The 18,443-nt window shown below is 36.2% G+C and overlaps 1 protein-coding gene and 1 long non-coding RNA gene across 6 annotated transcripts in view; one reads left to right on the top strand and one right to left on the bottom strand.

Annotated features, from left to right (window-relative positions):
• Window positions 1-18,443, bottom strand: part of LOC123528428 (uncharacterized) — a 69,836-nt gene that overhangs the window by 5,284 nt on the left and 46,109 nt on the right. For 2 of the 5 annotated variants that reach the window (XR_008366791.1, XR_008366790.1), the window contains exons 4-7: window positions 3,353-3,676; window positions 1,496-1,687; window positions 261-335; window positions 31-143 (exon numbers count right to left, since the gene is read on the bottom strand). Coding sequence is in view for 1 of the 5 variants with exons in the window: in XM_053521891.1 (XP_053377866.1) it covers window positions 3,535-3,676 (142 nt within the window). In the remaining 4 variants the exon portion in view is untranslated. Of the gene's footprint in view, window positions 1-30; window positions 144-260; window positions 336-1,495; window positions 1,688-2,890; window positions 3,677-18,443 lie in introns of those variants that run through there. The other 3 variants (XR_008366792.1, XR_008366793.1, XM_053521891.1) reach the window with 3 other exon arrangements.
• On the top strand, window positions 7,096-12,780 carry LOC128547944 (uncharacterized). Its single transcript, XR_008366794.1, has 2 exons — window positions 7,096-8,295; window positions 8,468-12,780. It is a non-coding gene; the product is annotated as an uncharacterized LOC128547944 (long non-coding RNA).

The raw sequence follows: 18,443 nt of genomic DNA, 5'->3' as shown, positions 1-18,443 counted from the left end.
TAAATAAACGCTAAAGTAACATGTACTCACCAAGCGTAAAATCTTTGGATGCCAGGGGACATCCTGATTCTCTTCTCTCCCTCTTTCTTTCTTTCCTTGACCCTCGGGGGCGGGGGGTGAAACAACACCCTCCTCAGTTTTTGCTGAAAAACAAATGTGAAAAGGTTTAGAAAGTGTGTCTTTTCTTTAAAGTAATGCGTTACAATTGTCTCATTTCTCTTCGCTTAATAATGTTGAAACAACAAAACAATTTTACTGACAGACGGTTCCCCGAGTGGGGAAGTTTTATCTACCCTTGCGGGTTCGTTTTTTCTCTTTCTCTCCGAAGAGATGACCTGCGGAAAAAGGTAAAATTGGTTTGTAAATAAAACAACCATGTGGGAAAAGCCCGATATCTATACTATTATAAAAAATCTCTTTATTATTTACACCCAATAAATGTTTATAATCAATAATATAGATTTGATATCTATTTAGAAAATGAATGAAGGTATTTGACTTCAAGTTTTTTTTTCTACATGATAAATGATTTCCTTTGTCTGAAAAAAAACTTTAAGTCATGTAACTAATACGTTTGCATCCATTGACATAATGTAACAAAAATGTTTACATCCATTGACCTAATGTCACGAAAATGTTTACATCCATTGATATAATGTTACAAAAATGTTTCAATCCACTGACATAATGTTACAATAAGAGCTGTCGGAGGACAGCAACGCTCGACTATTCAACAGCCTTGTCGATTGAATGAATACGAAAGTCGAAAAAGGGGCATCATTTAAAAAAAGCAAAATAGGGTTATGGAACCTGCATAGTGCTTATCAGCTCATGACAGTGGACAAGTGTGTTTTCAATCCATTCCCATTAGAGGGTACTGAGATACCAGCTTACATATAAGAATTTAACCCAAAACTCCTAAGTTTAAAAAGGTGCATAATTTTGTAAAATGCAAAGTTGAGTTATTGACCCTTTGCACTGCATGTCATATCATGAGAGTGAACAAGTGTGTGAAGTTTCAATCCTTTCCCATTAGTGGATACTGAGATACCAGCTTACATACAAAACCTTAACCAAAAAATTCTAAGTCGAAAAAGGGGCATAATTTTGTAAAAAAGCAAAATAGAGTTATGGACCTGTGCAGTGTAAGTCAGTTTATCACAGTGAATAAGTGTGTGAAGTTTCAATCCATTCCCACAAGTGGTTACTGAGATACCAGCTTACATACAAAACCTTAACCAAAAATTGCTAAGTCAAAAAAGGGGCATAATTTTGTAAAAAAGCAAAATAGAGTTATGGGACCTGTGCAATGTAAGTCAGTTTATCACAGTGAATAAGTGTGTGAAGTTTCAATCCATTCCCACACGTGGTTGCTGAGATACCAGCTTACATACAAAACTTAACCAAATCGGGACGCGGACGCCGACGCATGGGCGAGTGCAATAGCTCTACTATTCTATGAATAGTCGAGCTAAAAATGTTTCAGTACACTGACATGTTGTTAAATTCTCCAAATTTTCTTTTTTAAATGCCTGGACAAATAGTTGACTACACATGCAATACAACAAAACTCGTTTCCGCATGACCCAACAACTTTAGGTGGGTTCGTGGTTGGCGACTTTGTGCATAGTCTGCAATAAGGAATTTGGTTTACTCTTTTCTCGGTATTGTCCAAAAGACATCTTCCCTGTAAAGAAAATGTTAGAACCCATTTCATCCACATACTATAACTAATATGTTTATATCCATTGACATAATGTCACAAAAAATGTTTACATCTATTGACATAATGTAACTAATATGTGCATCCATTGACACAAATAATGTAACGAATATGTTCTCCTTAAAGAAAATGGTTAGAACCCATTTCAAAAGTTACATGTTTCTATGTTATTATATACATACATGATTTCATTATTGTACAAAACATTATGTGTCTTATTACAATTTGCAATTTTAGCACACATGTAATGATAAAATAAAAGTATGAATTTCAAATTATTTTTTAAACAGTCTGTATGAATATATATTTACTGTATAATGAGTGGCTGTTTTGACCTGATCTTCAGAAATAACTAATGGGACTGACATGATTTTATACAGTCTTTGGTTACTGAAATTACTAAATGATAAATTGTCATTTCTATGCCTTAATTTTATTGCTTTAAAATGATAGATGTTCAGCATAAATTAGCTCAACTATTCCAAGAATAGACAGATCTGTTGGACTCACCCATTCTTCCACACCGTGGCGTCCAGATTTGGTTTAGATTTTGTATGTAAGTGGGTATCTCAGTAACTGCTTCTGTATATGGATTGAAACTTCACACACTTATTCACTATGATGATTTGACTTGCAGCCTGTGGCAGCCGGGTGGTTGGTGACCAAAAGCATGTATGCTCTCTAAGTCAGTTTTCATCAAAGTTCAAGGTCACAGTGACCCAGAACAGTTAAACGGTTTCCGGATGATAACTCAAGATTGCTTGGGCCTAGGATCGTGAAAGTTGATAGGGAGGTTGGTCATGACCAGCAAATGACCCCTATTGATTTTGAGGTCAGTAGGTCAAAGGTCAAGGTCACAGTGACCAGGAACAGTAAAACGGTTTTCGGGCGATAACTCAAGAACGCTTTGGCCTAGGATCAGGAAAATTGATAGGGAGATTGATCATGACCAGCAGATGACCCCTATTGATTTTGAGGTCATTTGGTCAAAGTTCAAGGTCAGATTGGCCAGGAACAGTTAGACAATAACTTGAGAACGCTTGGGCCAAGGGTCATGAAATATGATAGAGAGGTTTCCATGACCAGCAGATGACCCCTTTTGATTTTAAGGTCAGTAGGTCAAAGGTCAATATAACAGTGACCCGGAACTTTTAAACACTTTCCATACAATAACTTGAGATCACTTGGGCCTAGGATCATGAAACTCTATAGGGAGGTTGGTCATGAACTGTAGATAACCCCAATAGATTTTGAGGTCTGTAGGCTAAAGGTCAATGTCACAATGACCCGGAACAGTTAAACCCTTTCCGGACAATACTTTGAGAATGCTTGGGCCTAGGGTCACTAAACTTAATAGGGAGGTTGATCATGACCAGCAGATGACCCCTGTTGATTTTGAGGTCAATAGGTCAAAGGTCAATGTCACATTGAACCAGAACAGTAGAACTTTTGTTTACAGTGAGCAAATAATTTCTGTTCCATGTGCAATTACTGAATGCATCAAGGGGGGCATTTAGTGTTCGACGAGCTCTTGTTATCTTGATGATATCTAGATCAAGTTCAAAACTGGGTCACATGAACTCAAAAACTAGGTCACAATGTCAAATAATAGAAAAAATGATGTCATACTCAGTTCAAAACTGGGTCATGTAGGGACAGATGAGCAATTCAGGACCATCATGGTCCTCTTGTTTCAATACAGCCAGGGTCCTGGTCTTTGTGAAAATTATGCTCTATTTTATAAACTCCAGGATGCTTTTTTTGCAGTATACCCGGGATCCCGGTCTTCTTGAAAATTCCTGGTACAGTGTCTACTTTCCCGCTTTGTAGAAACAGGAATCCAGATAAAATGATCTTCCCTGCATAATCCTGGAAAAATCCTGCCTTATATTTGTACTTGGGCGATCTTCTCGACATTGGTCTTGTTGTTGGTCTATTCTATAGCACATGGATCTATCAAACGTCCAAGAAAGAAATTTTTATTTTTTGGCGCTTTTTATGCCTCAAAGTCAGTTAGCCCATGCGAAAAAGGAACAGTAAATCCTGGGATAGTCCTGGGAATTTTCACACCAGTAAGTGAGAATGGGACAATCCCAGGATTTTCCTATGAACAGGCAAAACACAGGCACCAGAACTCCCAAGAAACTTATGTTCCCAGGAATGTCAGCTTTTTGTTTTCAAACTTGCTCAACTGTTCTTAAGGTTTAGGAGTATACCACCAAAACACGGAAATTTTTGATAAACGAACAACATCGTTACCAATATTTTAACTGACCATTACATGTTCTGCCTTACTGTCCCGTACTTAAAATATTCTGAAAAAGTTGTCCCCCTTTGAAAATGAATGCCATTTGTAATGAAGTAAAAATAAACAATTGCTGAAAACTGTGTTCCACCTAGTTACCTAGTTATGTGAAATTTAAACACTCGCACGCTATTGCGAATGCATAAAAACAAACTTGTGTAACAGCTCTTTGAAAATGGTGAGTTTTTAAAGGCGTTTGACTGTCCGGAAGATGGACCCCTTTAGGCAGTCCTTTTCCGGAATTCAATGTTTATATCAGTATACTGACACATGTTTTGTAGTTTTTGTAATGATAGCGTATATATTACTCTACAAAACAAGTGTCAGTATACTGATTTAAACATTGAAATCCGGAAAATGACTGCCTAAAGGGGCCCCACTTCCGGACAGTCAAACGCCTTTAAAAACTCACCATTTTCAAGGAACTGTTACACATGTTCGTTTTGATGCATTTGAAATAGCGTGCGAGTGTTGAAATTTCACATAACTAGGTGGAACACAGTTTTCAGCAATTGTTTACTTTTTAGCTCACCTGTCACAAGGTGACAAGGTGAGCTTTTGTGATCGCGCGGTGTCCGTCGTCCGTCGTCCGTCCGTGCGTGCGTCCGTGCGTGCGTGCGTCCGTCCGTAAACTTTTGCTTGTGACCACTCTAGAGGTCACATTTTTCATGGGATCTTTATGAAAATGGGTCAGAATGTTCATCTTGGTAAATTCTAGGTCAAGTTCGAAACTGGGTCACATGCCATCAAAAACTAGGTCAGTAGGTCTAAAAATAGAAAAACCTTGCGACCTCTCTAGAGGCCATAATTTTCAATGGATCTTCATGAAAATTGGTCAGGATGTTCATCTTGATGATATCTAGGTCAAGTTCGAAACTGGGTCAGCTGCGGTCAAAAACTAGGTCAGTAGGTCTAAAAATAGAAAAACCTTGTGACCTCTCTAGAGGCCATATATTTAACAAAATCTTCATGAAAATTGGTCAGAATGTTCACCTTGATGATATCTAGGTCAAGTTCGAAACTGGGTCATGTGCCTTCACAAACTAGGTCAGGAGGTCTAAAAATAGAAAAACCTTGTGACCTCTCTAGAGGCCATATATTTCACAAGATCTTCATGAAAATTGGTCAGAATGTTCACCTTGATGATATCTAGGTCAAGTTCGAAACTGGGTCACGTGCGGTCAAAAACTAGGTCAGTAGGTCTAAAAATAGGAAAACCTTTTGACCTTTCTAGAGGCCATATATTTCACAAGATCTTCATGAAAATTGGTCAGAATGTTCACCTTGATGATATCTAGGTCAAATTCGAAACTGGGTCACGTGCCATCCAAAACTAGGTCAGTAGGTCAAATAAAAGAAAAACCTTGTGACCTCTCTAATGGCCATATTTTTCATGGGATCTGTATGAAAGTTGGTCTGAATCTTCAACTTGATGATATCTAGATCAAGTTCGAAACTGGGTCACGTGCGATCAAAAACTAGGTCAGTAGGTCTAAAAATAGAAAAACCTTGTGACCTCTCTAGAGGCCATATATTTCATGAAAGCTTCATAAAAATTGGTCAGAATGTTCACCTTGATGATATCTAGGTCAAGTTTGAAACTGGGTCACGTGCCTTAAAAAACTAGGTCAATAGGTCAAATAATAGAAAAACCTTGTGACCTCTCTAGAGACCATATTTTTCAATGGATCTTCATGAAAATTGGTCAGAATTTTTATCTTGATAATATCTAGGTCACGTTCAAAACTGGGTCACATGAGCTCAAAAACTAGGTCACTATGTCAAATAATAGAAAAAACGACGTCATACTCAAAACTGGATCATGTGGGAAGAGGTGAGCGATTCAGGACCATCATGGTCCTCTTGTATATTTTTACAGATGGCATTCATTTTCAAAGGGGGACCACATTTTCAGAATATTTTAAGTACGGGACAGTATGGCAGAACATGTAATGGTCAGTTATAAGATTGGTAACGATGTTGTTCGTTTATTGAATATTTCTGTATTTTGGTGATATACTCCTAAACCTTAAGTATGTACTGACTAAAACTGATTGTTTAAACAGCTTAAAGTCAGCAGTATTAAAGTGGTATTTCAGCATCACTCCCTCCACCATTAACCAGGACACTGACAGCTGCATCCTAATAGACCTTTATCACGGACACGGACATGGGAATGTAAATGTAAACGTACTCTGTACTTCGTTCAAATTTGGGGGGTTTTCTCAAACATGTTTTAGGAACTTGTGAGAATATGTCTGGTTATAAATTAAAGCGCATTTAAAAAAAATATATAGAGATTAAGGTTTAACCCAGTAAAGTTGCATGTTGTGTAAGCTTACAGAAAAAGGAAGTGAGGGTCGATGTAGAATTGTATCTTGTATGTGTGTGTGTGTGTGTGTGTGGGGGGGGGGGGGGGGTAAAGGTCTGGATGTTTGGGAGAATAAAATTCTATTTATTTTGTTGCCTTATGTTTTGGTGGTCAAGGTGTAAGTGTCACTGGGTTGGAGGAAAATGGATACTTAGAAACAAAATGAGCTATAACACGGCCTGTAAACACTGGCTCCATTTGCTTTTGGTAGCAAATGAGGTGAGTGGAAGAAAGAGCTAATGATACTTCCAAGGTGGCACTAAGCTGTAAAGAAAGGCTACTTTTTGTAATAATTTATAAACGTATTTCAATTAAACGGGCAATACAAAGTTATAGTCATAATATGTAGAGTGATTTGCACAGATTTACTGTCTTACATTAGCACTTTTGACTTGACAAGTTTTGAGGGTAGCGAAATAGAGCCGGTTCAAAAATGAAAGTTGAAAAAGTTTGGGAAGCGTAATTCACTACAAAATAAATTAGGTAGTTTACTAATTGTTTTGCCTTTACTGTAAATAAGAATGAGATATTACGATAACACTTTGTTTGTAGGTAGTATATAAGATGGAAAGTCCTGGATATATTGGCAGCTGCAGCTAATTTCAACTTGTTTGCTACTGAAAATAGAGACAAAGGTTTTCGTTTGTTTTTTTTGGAGTGGAATGGGGGGGGGGGGGGGAATTTGGAATGACATATTTTCACAAAACATGCTTACAAAAACTCTAGCTTAAGATTGCTTTGCAGGCTGCTTGAATTGGGGTCAATATTATTGTACCTAAACAAAGAAACAGCTACCGGCAAATGAATTTAGTTCTGATTGAGAAACATAGTCACCAAACTTGGTTATTGCTAACGTATATTAGGACTTACCTTAAGAATGTATTTTCGGTCGCTAGGATGAAAAAAATCAACTGTTTAAATTTGTTTATACTGAACAGTCATGGTATTTTTTTGTAAGATGTAGATATATGTGTTCGTCTGTGTTCTATTTGTATACAAGATTTATTCCTTGCAGAGAATAACGCTTCCAAGAATTATAAAGATATCCTGTGTCTTGATAATAAGATGAAAACATTTGAATTTGATGTCTTAAAAAATAATCGAATAATAAAACGAATCCCTGTGGTTATGTGTTCCAATTTTTATGTTTTGAGAAATCCCCCAGATTTTGACCATAGTACATAGTACGTCTACATTGTCCGTGTCCGTTGTAAAGGTCTAATATAATGTGGGTATGCAACTTTTGATGCCCTATGCTTTTTCTGCTATGTGCATGCTCAGTAGAGTGAGAGAAGCCTCCATTAGGTACTGTGTTACAAGTGTGACAAAAAATTGAAATCTTTGGTTACTGGCAAGATGTCTAGATCAGTTAAACTATTACATGTATCCCAGTTTTAGAACCTTAGGCCTGGGTAAACATAAGGGTATGAAGAGCATTACAGTTAGAGTTAATTTTAAGACTTGGAAGGCAGTACATTTACAGCTACATTTTGTTGTTTTTCTAAGTCTGATCTATTGTAGTTTATACATTAATTAATTAATCGTTAAGGTAATGTTATTATTAACATACACTCCAGTATAAGGGCAGCACTTAAACAACATAATTATTATGTAATATGCCCATATGACTTAAATCATGATAATCATTCAGATTTATATAAGATAGCTATTTGTTACGAACATTATTATTATTGGTGCAGAATACAAAACTTTTTGTACCCCCCGACAACAAAGTTGTAAGGGGGGGTATACTGGTTTCAGGTTGTCTGTCTGTCTGTCCGTCTGGCCGTAGACGCAATCTTGTGCGCACCATCTCTCCTTATCCCCTTGACAGAATTTAATGAAACTTCACACAAGTGATCAGTACCAACAGTAGTTGTGCATGGGGCATGTTAGGTTATTTCAGAAAAAAAATTTACAGAGTTATGGGACTTTGTTTTTTTGTTACTATACTATATACATAGACACAGTCTTGTGCGCACCATCTCTCCTCATCCCCTTGACACAATTTAATGAAACTTCACATAAGTGATCAGTACCAACAGTAGTTGTGCATGGGGCATGTTAGGTTCTTTTAGAAAAAAAATTTGCAGAGTTATGGGACTTTGTTTTTTTGTTACTATACTATATACATAGACACAATCTTGTGCGCACCATCTCTCCTCATCCCCTTGACACAATTTAATGAAACTTCACACAAGTGATCAGTAACAACAGTAGTTGTGCATGGGGCATATTAGGTTCTTTCAGAAAAAAAATTTGCAGAGTTATGGGACTTTGTTTTTTTGTTACTCTACTATATACATAGACACAATCTTGTGCGCACCATCTCTCCTCATCCCCTTGACACAATATAATGAAACTTCACACAAGTGATCAGTACAACCCCAGTTGTACATGGGGCATGTTAGGTTCTTTCAGCGACAAAATTTGCAGAGTTATGGGACTTTGTTTCTTGTTAACATACTATGTACATACAGTCTGCATATGCAATCTTGTGCGTGCCTAATCAACCAAACCCTTACACACAATTTAATGAAACTTCACACAAGTGATCAGTACCAACCCTAGTTGTGCATGGTGCATGTTACATTCTTTTAGATAAATATTCTGCATAGTTGTGTGACTTTGTTTTTTGTTACTATACTGTATACATACAGTCTATATACATACAGTCCACATAATTATGTAATCTTGTGTGCATCAAATTGCAATGTACTGTGTCAGTGCATGCGGGGGGTACATTCATCACTTTTAGTGATAGCTCTAGTTTATTGAGGTTTAAATTTCATACTTGTTGGAGTACATGTAACCTGAATTGTGAAAAATATAAGTTGTTAGCTATTGTAACCACGGACAAGTTGATACTGGTATAAAATGCAGGAAAACGGATCAGGTGAACTGACCGCTGTTGTGTAACTGAAATAGTGTTGAAAAATGGAATATTAAATGAACCAATAAACAAAATTGAGCCAAAATTTTCACTGTTGTGCAATTTTACTTGTGTAGTTCTATTTATACCCATTTGTAAATTACATTTTTACCTTACCTATTTTTATTTACATTTTATCCAATGATATATCATACAATATTCTTTTCCATACTTTGTGATATTCGCGTAGTTGTATGTAAAGTTAATTAATAAAGTATATTATATGCTTAATTTTAGAAAATATTTCTCATCAACTCAAACATGTATACAGTCAGACCTGTACACTAACGGCCTCTGACTAAATACCACTACTGTTCAGCCTGTATTGAAAGGTCACCATTCCTTGTCATATGATATACTAATATTACTTATATTTTACTGATTAAAAATGACCACTTGTTAACAAAAACTCCTTAATTTCACATAGTCTTCTTAGACAGGCTCGACTGTAGTGTATGTAATTGTTTTGGGTAGTTTTTGTATTTCCAGCAGATATGTTATGTGATTACTGAAATCCTCTGTGAAACAGGTTTATGTTATAGTCTACTAAATACTTGAGCCACACCTTGAGAAAACCCAACTTTGTGCATTTGCGACCAGCATGGATCCAGACCAGCCTGCGCATCTGTGCAGTCTGGTCAGGATCTATTCTGTTCGCTTTCAAAGCCTATTGCAACTAGACAAACCATTAGGATTAAAAAAAATTGTTTGTTTCCGGTATCCCGACCTACCCTAAATTTTTGGCCTGACCCTAAATGTTTTTATGGCCCTGGAGAATATTTTTTTCAACTTTTTTAACAAAAGTTACAAAACTGCACTTTTTATGCTTTAAACATGGTCAGTGGTGTTAGAAATCAACTTACTGATGCTCTAAAGGCATAACCCCCTTATTTGTGTTCATTTTTCAACACAGAAATAATTTCCGAAGTCTCCCCTAATAAAAAGAAATTCAAAAAAAAAAAAAAAAAAATTTCGACATACCTACCTTAATTTTTTTGAGCATGTTACCGGAAACAAAGAATTTTTTAGGCCTTAGCAAACAGCATGGATCCATGGATCCTGACCATCCTGTTGAATTTTAAGCTCACCAGAGCGCAAAGTGCTCAAGGTGAGCTATTGTGACTGGTCATTGTACGGCGACCGACGTGCGTCAACATTTGCCTTGTGAACACTCTAGAGGCCACATTTATAACCCAGTCTTTATGAAACTTGGTCAGAATGTTAGTCTTGATGATCTCTAGGTCAACTGTGAAACTGGGTCATGTGGGATCAAGAACTAGGTCAGTAGGCCAGATCAAAGGAAAAGCTTTTGAACACTCTAGAGGCCACAGTTGTGACCCAATCTTTATGAAACTTGGTCAGAATGTTTATCGTGATGATTTCTAAATCAGGTTTGAAACTCGGTCATATGGGGTCAAAAACTAGGTCAGCAGGCCAGATCAAAGGAAAAACTTGTGAACACTTAAGATGTCACAGTTGTGACTCAATCTTTATGAAATTTGATCAGAATGTTTGTCTTGATGATCTCTATGTCAAGTTTGAATCTGGGTCATGTAGGGTCAAAAACTAGGTCAGTAGGCCAGATCAAAGGAAAAGCTTGTGATCACTCTACAGGCAACAGTTGTGACTCAATCTTTATGAAACTTGGTCAGAATGTTTGTCTTGATGATCTCTAGGTCCAGTTTTAATCTGGGTCATTTGTGGTCAAAAAGTAGGTCACCTGGTCAAATCAATGGAAAAGTTTGTAAACATCCTAAAGGCAGCAGTTGTGACTCATTCTATATGAAACTTGGTCAAAATGTTTGTCTTTATGATCTTTAGGTTAATTCGAAACTGGGTCATTTGGGGTCAAAAATGAGGTCAGTAGGCAAGATCAACTCTGGTGAGTTATATAGGGCCATTATGGCCCTCTTGTTTTACATTTTTATACACACACCTTATTTATTCTAGTGAAGTATGTAGTTTGTTGGCATTACAACACTTGTTTATTATGTGGAAGTCTTGCGTGGTTCTAGGTTGACTTATCTTTGAAAAGAATTAGAACCACTGTATTACCCTTGCATGATTGCAAGGAGTGACTTGCTAGGTCTGAACTTTGCTATATCTCTATGATTCTAGCAGGTATAAAGTTTTTACTGCATGTCAGGTATTTTTATTTCCATGTATATTGAGAATTTTAGTCATGTAATATGTACAATGTACTTTGTTGGTGTGCTGTAAAAACCAGTATACCAGTGTAGTGTCATCATGTTGTAATGAAAACTTTTGAACAAAATGCTTTGAATAACGTGAAATTTGTTGTTGAATATGCAGTTTTTGTATCTTACTATGCTTAATCTTTAAAAAAATAATAAGAGATATATAATCAGATATAATAAAACCAGTAAGCAACAGTTACTGTTGATTTTAGCATTGTAAATGCAGTCACTTAACTGTCACTTAATTATAGCCCTGAATATAAGTAATGGGGTCAGTATTGGAGTCATGCTTGTCCATCCGTCATGTTCGCTTGTATCTTCTTAACTGCTAGGAAAGTTTTACTAAAACTTGCAACAATACACATCAAGAGTGCGCATCAAATTAAAGTCACACTTCAAGGTGAAATAGCTTGATCTCTTATCCTTTTCATACTGTTTCATGAAACTAGCTTGAAATAATTACCTCATCAAGACATGTAGAGTGCACCACCCAAGTTACTAGGATGAAAGTCAAGGTCACACTTGGATGTCAAAGGTTAAATAGCTTGAATTTTTCATATACCTAGCATCAATTATTAACTTCACCTTGTAGAACACACATGCCAGAACAGGTCCAAGAGCAAGGTCCCACTTACAGGTCAGAGTGATTCTCCTTGCGCTTGCTCCATATCTTCTAAACCGCTTGGAAGATTTTCATAAAACTTGCGTCCATTATTTACCTCTTTATAAGATGACTTCCATAGCACATGACTTGAGTCAACAAGTCTAAGGTCAATGTTACACGGGGGCCAAAGATCAGATAGGCGGATATTCTAAACCACGAGAATGAATTTCTTAAAATTAATGTTGGTTGCTAACCTCAGCCAGGTAACGTGGAGTGCAGAACCCAAGTCAATAGGGTCAAGGTAACACTGGAATGTCAAAGATCAAATTTGTGACCTCTCCCTATATGAACTGCTAGAAGCATTTTCATAAAACTAGCATCATTTGTTAAATTCTCCTAGACATCTTGCAGAATGCATAACCCAGGTCAGGGTCAAGATCACACTTGAAGGTCAAATGTCATGATCTTACTGTATCAAAGCAACATCGGGTGGCGGTATTAATCACATTTAGTAATAGTAAAACTGGCTGGGAATTTGTTATGTGATTAATATCCATGTATAGTTTGGCATTATGTTCTTTATATTTTTATCATTATTTGTACATGTATTAGTTTTACTTCGTTTTCAGAATAAATTCAATAATAAAGTTAGTGTTTTTGTCCGTTACGCTCATTAGATACCATATTTAAAATGTAGCATTACCTATAGGGTTGTCACTGGTGGTCTGAGTCTATTGAAACAGGGTTATCTTTGACCTAATAACCCCAAAACAATAGGGTCATCTGCTGAACTGCAGTTCCAAGTTTTTTCCATTTATTGGTCAGAAATTGTTTATAGCCCAAAGGCCACTGAAATCTTGACATTATGATACCAAATAAGAGCGATCAATCAGCCAAAGGCAATTATCCCAGTCCAAACATACTACAGTTACTGACTGGCCATAGGAAATGGTTTCTACGTTTAAACGCTTTAGACAAATTTTAATCATGATGTCTTGTATTCTTTATAAATCATTTCAAACCAACTTCAAATCATTTGCCCTTTACTAATCAGGGTTCTAACCTCACGAGGCACTGAATTCTTCATGTTAGGAACCATCCAGCTGGCTAATGGAAGGCTGATGGTTTAACCTAGGTGCCTGATCATGATGAAATAATATATGGAGGGGCAACAGGATAATTATATCGATGTGATGTTAAATCCAACAAAAGCATTTAATAAAGAAATTAGCCATTTCAGGGGAATTTTCTTCTGAGAAAGGGGAAAAAACATTATTTTATGAGGGAATGGGCCCCAAAAATGGCCAAACGAGTGCCCTTACTCGTGCCTGACCTTTGACTCCTAAATTAATAGCAGTCATCTACTGACCTTAAGCAACCACCCTTTTATTATGTTTCTCCCACTGGGGGAGACATACTATTTTTGCCCAGTCTATCCGTACGTTACACTTTGTTTTCTTTCAATAACTGGAGAACCCTTTGACCTAGAACCTTCAAAGGGTGGCAGGGCTTATGGAGTAGACAACCCCTATTGGATTTTGGGTCACTCCATCAAAGGTCTACAGTTAGTCTGGTCACAGGGGCCTGAACATGAAAAATTGTTTCCATACAATAACCGGAGAACCACTTGACCTAGAATATTGAAACTTCATAGGATGATTGGACATGCAGAGTAGATGATCCCTTTTGATTTTAGAGTCATTCTATTTAAGGTCAAGGTCACAACAGCCAGAACATGGAAATCCATTGACCCATAAGCGCTCACCTGTGTACAAGGCTTCAAGTGTGTCTGTGTAACATAATGGTACAAGTATAAAGTTATGTTTCTTCTCTGATAGCCTGTATTATACAAACATATTTTTGAATTTTGGGCAGTGGTTTGAACAATTATGGAACAGACAGTACAACTCTGATATCACATGCCAAATATCAAGGCTCTTGCTATTATTGATTCAGAGAAGATTTTTAAAGTATCTTATATATAAGCCTATAGTAAATACATGTTGCACACGGGCATGGCCATTTTTGACCTTAGGGCAATAATTTGAACAGTTATGGTAGAGAGTCACACTCTTATATCACATGTCAAATATCAAAGCTCTAGAGAAAAACATTTTTAAAGTCTGATAGCACTGTCCGGAATCACATAATCAAAATAATCTCTTAAACCAAAATAAATTTATGAATAATATGGGATTAATTTGTTGCAAGTTTTGCTGTAAATCTAAAACACAGCCTATCATATGGCAACATAGATGTATCCTAAAACTAATAGATTTCAATCACAATCACAATCACTTCCTGAAACACTTCAAGGGACTGAGACTTCTGATTTTCATAGCCCCTTTATGCCCGTTTTGTACTTAATTTCTTTTTGCAATCTTCGCTTTCTGGATATAAATTTAATGCAATATAAGATAAAGACTTGAAACTTAAAATGTATCTTTATCATCATCATTTGCATGTGTGGTAACAATCCCTACCTTTCATACTAAAGTTTTTAACAAATCTTGTTTTCTGGACATAACTTTGGTACTACATGTATATTAGATAATGACTTGAAACTCAAAATATATCTTTACCATCATCATCTGCATGTGTGGTAACAATTCCAGTAACTCCAATTTGTGTTCTTGACAGAATTATGTCCCTTGGAGTATCTTCCTTTTAAAGCAAAGGTCTTTTTGAGACATATATTCATTTTACTGTCAAATCCCCGAATAGTGGAGCAAGCTGTCTAATGGACAGCTCTTGTTAAACTATTTTAAAATCAGGCTAGCAGTTTCACACAAGAAGATTTTTTAATTTCCACTATATACACCTGCCATGTACCCCTCTGCCGCCCCAGGGCAGGGCCAGTTTTAATCCAAGGGGGATAATTTGAATAATCTTGGTAAAAGACTACTATACAATGCTACAAACCAAATTCCAAAGCCCTTGGCCATGTGGTTTGGTACAAGAAAGTTTTCCCTATACAAGTCTTTATAAACCATGTGACCCTTAGGGCGGAGCCATATTTGTCCTTATGGGGATAATTTGACCATTCTTGACAGAGGGCCAACAGATGATGCTACATACCAATTAACAAAGCCCTATGCCCTTTGGTTTTGGACAAGAAGAATTTCAAATTTTTCCATATATAAACGATGTGATACCCAGGGCGCGGCCATAATTGACCCCAGGGCGGCTGATTTGAACAATCTTGGAAGAGGATCACTAGATGATGCAACATACCAAATATAAAAGCCCTATGACCTGTAGTTTAGGGTAAGAAGACTTTAGAAAAGATTTTCCTTTAGGTTGCCATGGCAACCAGAGTTCTAAATTGAATTAAATTCTTTGAACAATTTAAAAGAAGACCATCCAAGGAACATCACTGTGAAGTCTCATCAAAACTGGCCTGATGGTGTAGGAGATGTTGTTTAAAGAAAAGTGTGGACAGACAGACGATGAGCGATCACAATAACTCACACGTAACATTTTGTGCTTCTAAAGGTGAGCTAGAAATTAACAGCTGATTCATGTATCCATTCAATCTACTCTCAGCTTCAACTGTTGCTAGGGGTTGTAAGTAGAGATATAAGTTTCATGACCTCTCATTTTCAAGGTTGCATTGAATGCTTCCAAAGGATCTCTTGATAAATTAATTTCTCTCTGAGTTGAAACAAGAGGGCCAATATGGCCCTAGGTTGCTCACCTGAGAAACACATCATAACAGTGTTTGACATAGGGATTTAATGGAAACAAATATTCTGACCAATTTTCAGTAAGATTGGACCAAAAATGTGGTCTCTTAAGTGTAAACAAGTATTTTCTTCAATTTGACCTAGTGACTTATTTTTTGAGCCAAGATGACCTATATTCAAACTTGACCTAGATTTTATCAAGGCAATCATTCTGACCAAATTTCATCAACCTCAATTGAAAATACAGCCTCTATTGCATACAAAACATTTTTCTTTGATTTGTCCTAGCGACCTAGTTTTGGACACAAGATGACCCATATTCAAACTTGACCTTAATTTCATCATGGCTCTCATTCTGACCAAATTTCATGAAGATCAATTGAAAATTAGTCACTATTGCATACACAAGGTTTTCTTTTTATTTGACCTAGTGACCTAGTTTTTGACCACAGATGACCCATATTCTAACTTGACCTAGATTTCATCTAGGCAATCATTCTGAATAAATTTTATGAATATCCAGTGTAAAATGCAGACCCATAGCCCACACAAGGTATTTCTTTCATTTGACAGGGTGACCTAGTTTTTGAACCCAGATGACCCACATTCAAACTTGACCTAGATTTATTTAGACAAACATTCTAATCATATTTCATGAAGATTCGGTGTAAAATGCAGTCCCTATTGCATACACATGCTACTTCTTTGATATGACCTAGTTTTTGACCCAAGATTACCAATTTTCGAACTTGACCTAGATTTCATCAAGGCAATCATTCTGACCGAAATTCATGAAGATCAATTGAAAAATACAGCTTCAATCGCATACATAAGGTTTTTCTTTGATTTGACCTGGTGACCTAGTTTTTGAATCTAGATGACCCATTTTTGAAACTGTCCTAGATTTCATCAAGGTAATCATTCTGACCATAATTCATGAAGATCAGTTGAAAAATACAGCCTCTATCACACACGCAAGGTTTTTTTCTATTTGACCTAGTTTTTGATCACAGATGACCCATTTTCGAACTTGGCCTAGATTTCATCAAGGCAATCATTCCAACCAAAATTCATGAAAGTCAATTGAAAAATACAGCCTCTATAGCATACAAAAGGTTTTCCTTTGGTTTGACCTAGTGACCTAGTTTTTGACCCCAGATGACCCATTTTCGAATCTGGCCTAGATTTTATCAAGGTAATCATTGCAGCCAAAATTCATGAAGATCAATTGAAAAATACAGCCTCTATCGCATACACAAGGTTTTTCTTTGATCTGACCTAGTTTTTGACCCCAAATGACCCATTTACAAATCTGGCTTAGATTTCATCAAGGTTATCATTCCGACAAAATTTCATGAAGATCAGTTGAAAAGTTAAGCCTCTATCACATACACAAGCTAAATGTTGACAGACGCCGGACATCGAGCGATCACAAAAACTCACCTAGTATTACTCAGGTGAGCTAAAAAACGGGGATAAATATAAAGAAATACCAAAAAATGTTCTTTTTCTGCAATTTGCAACATTATCTGTATTTTGTAATTAAAATATCTCTTTTAAAGGAATAATTCCATGTACTGATATTTTCCTCATATTTCACTACTGGATGCACATGCCATTTCAGGGGTCATGAAATTAGCCTTAATTTTTTCAAACATTTTTAACAGAGTTTTAACAGGTCACCACTAAAATTCACCCATTACTTCTTACCATTTAATGGAATTTACATGACCATAGTTTTAATGCCATATATTAAAAAGCCATGAAATAAATATATTAAAACCCTGGTAAAATATACCTTGTTCAAATGACTTTGATGGCCATGAAAAGCTGCTTGAAATAAAACATTAAAATAAGTAAACTGGCTCCTTAAAACTCCACGAAAATTTTTAACTGGCATGAAATTAATGTGCCATTAAAAAAGTACCCCTTAATTCCACATTAATTAGTAAACACTAATGGGGCCATTAGTTTTTTTTAATACTCTGTTAATGGCAGTTAATTAAAAATTGATTAATGATCTGATTAAATATGTCAGATTCAATTTTAATGAGTTCGTAATATTTTAATGGTATATCAAATTAATGGCCATGAAAATTTGCCATCAGAATTAGACATCTTAAGATAATAAACTTCATATTGATATTTGCCGTATTGATTTAAACTATGTATTACTACACATGTAATAGTATCTATACATATGTACTGTTTTGTAAAATGCTAGAAGAATATTTGATTCTTCTTTTTTCTCTCATTAATTTGTAATGTAAACACATGTAACAGCCTCGCACAAACATTTGTCATATTCTTTCCTCATTCTGTCATATGTTAATATGAAATGAGAAAATAAATGGATAATGTATTGTATTGTGTTGTACTGAGAAGGCTTTACAGGTACTGCTTTAATAGATCAAGTGACCATCTGGGTGGTTTTAGCTATTCAACATTTTTATATTGACAAACATTCTGACCAAGTTTTTATTGGTACAGACATTAGGCGTCAGGTGTATTCAAAAAGCAACTGTTGGTGACAATGTCGGCGCACAATGGGCAATCACAATTTAGCTCTCCTTCAGTACTTTGTGCTCAGGTGCATGCATTTAAACAGGTAAGAGCAAATGTTG

Source organism: Mercenaria mercenaria, chromosome 13 (genome assembly GCF_021730395.1).
Source record: "Mercenaria mercenaria strain notata chromosome 13, MADL_Memer_1, whole genome shotgun sequence".
NCBI classification, from domain to species: domain Eukaryota; kingdom Metazoa; phylum Mollusca; class Bivalvia; order Venerida; family Veneridae; genus Mercenaria; species Mercenaria mercenaria.
The sequence above is the reverse complement of the archived record's forward strand: the minus strand, read 5'-3'. Positions and strand labels throughout refer to the sequence as shown.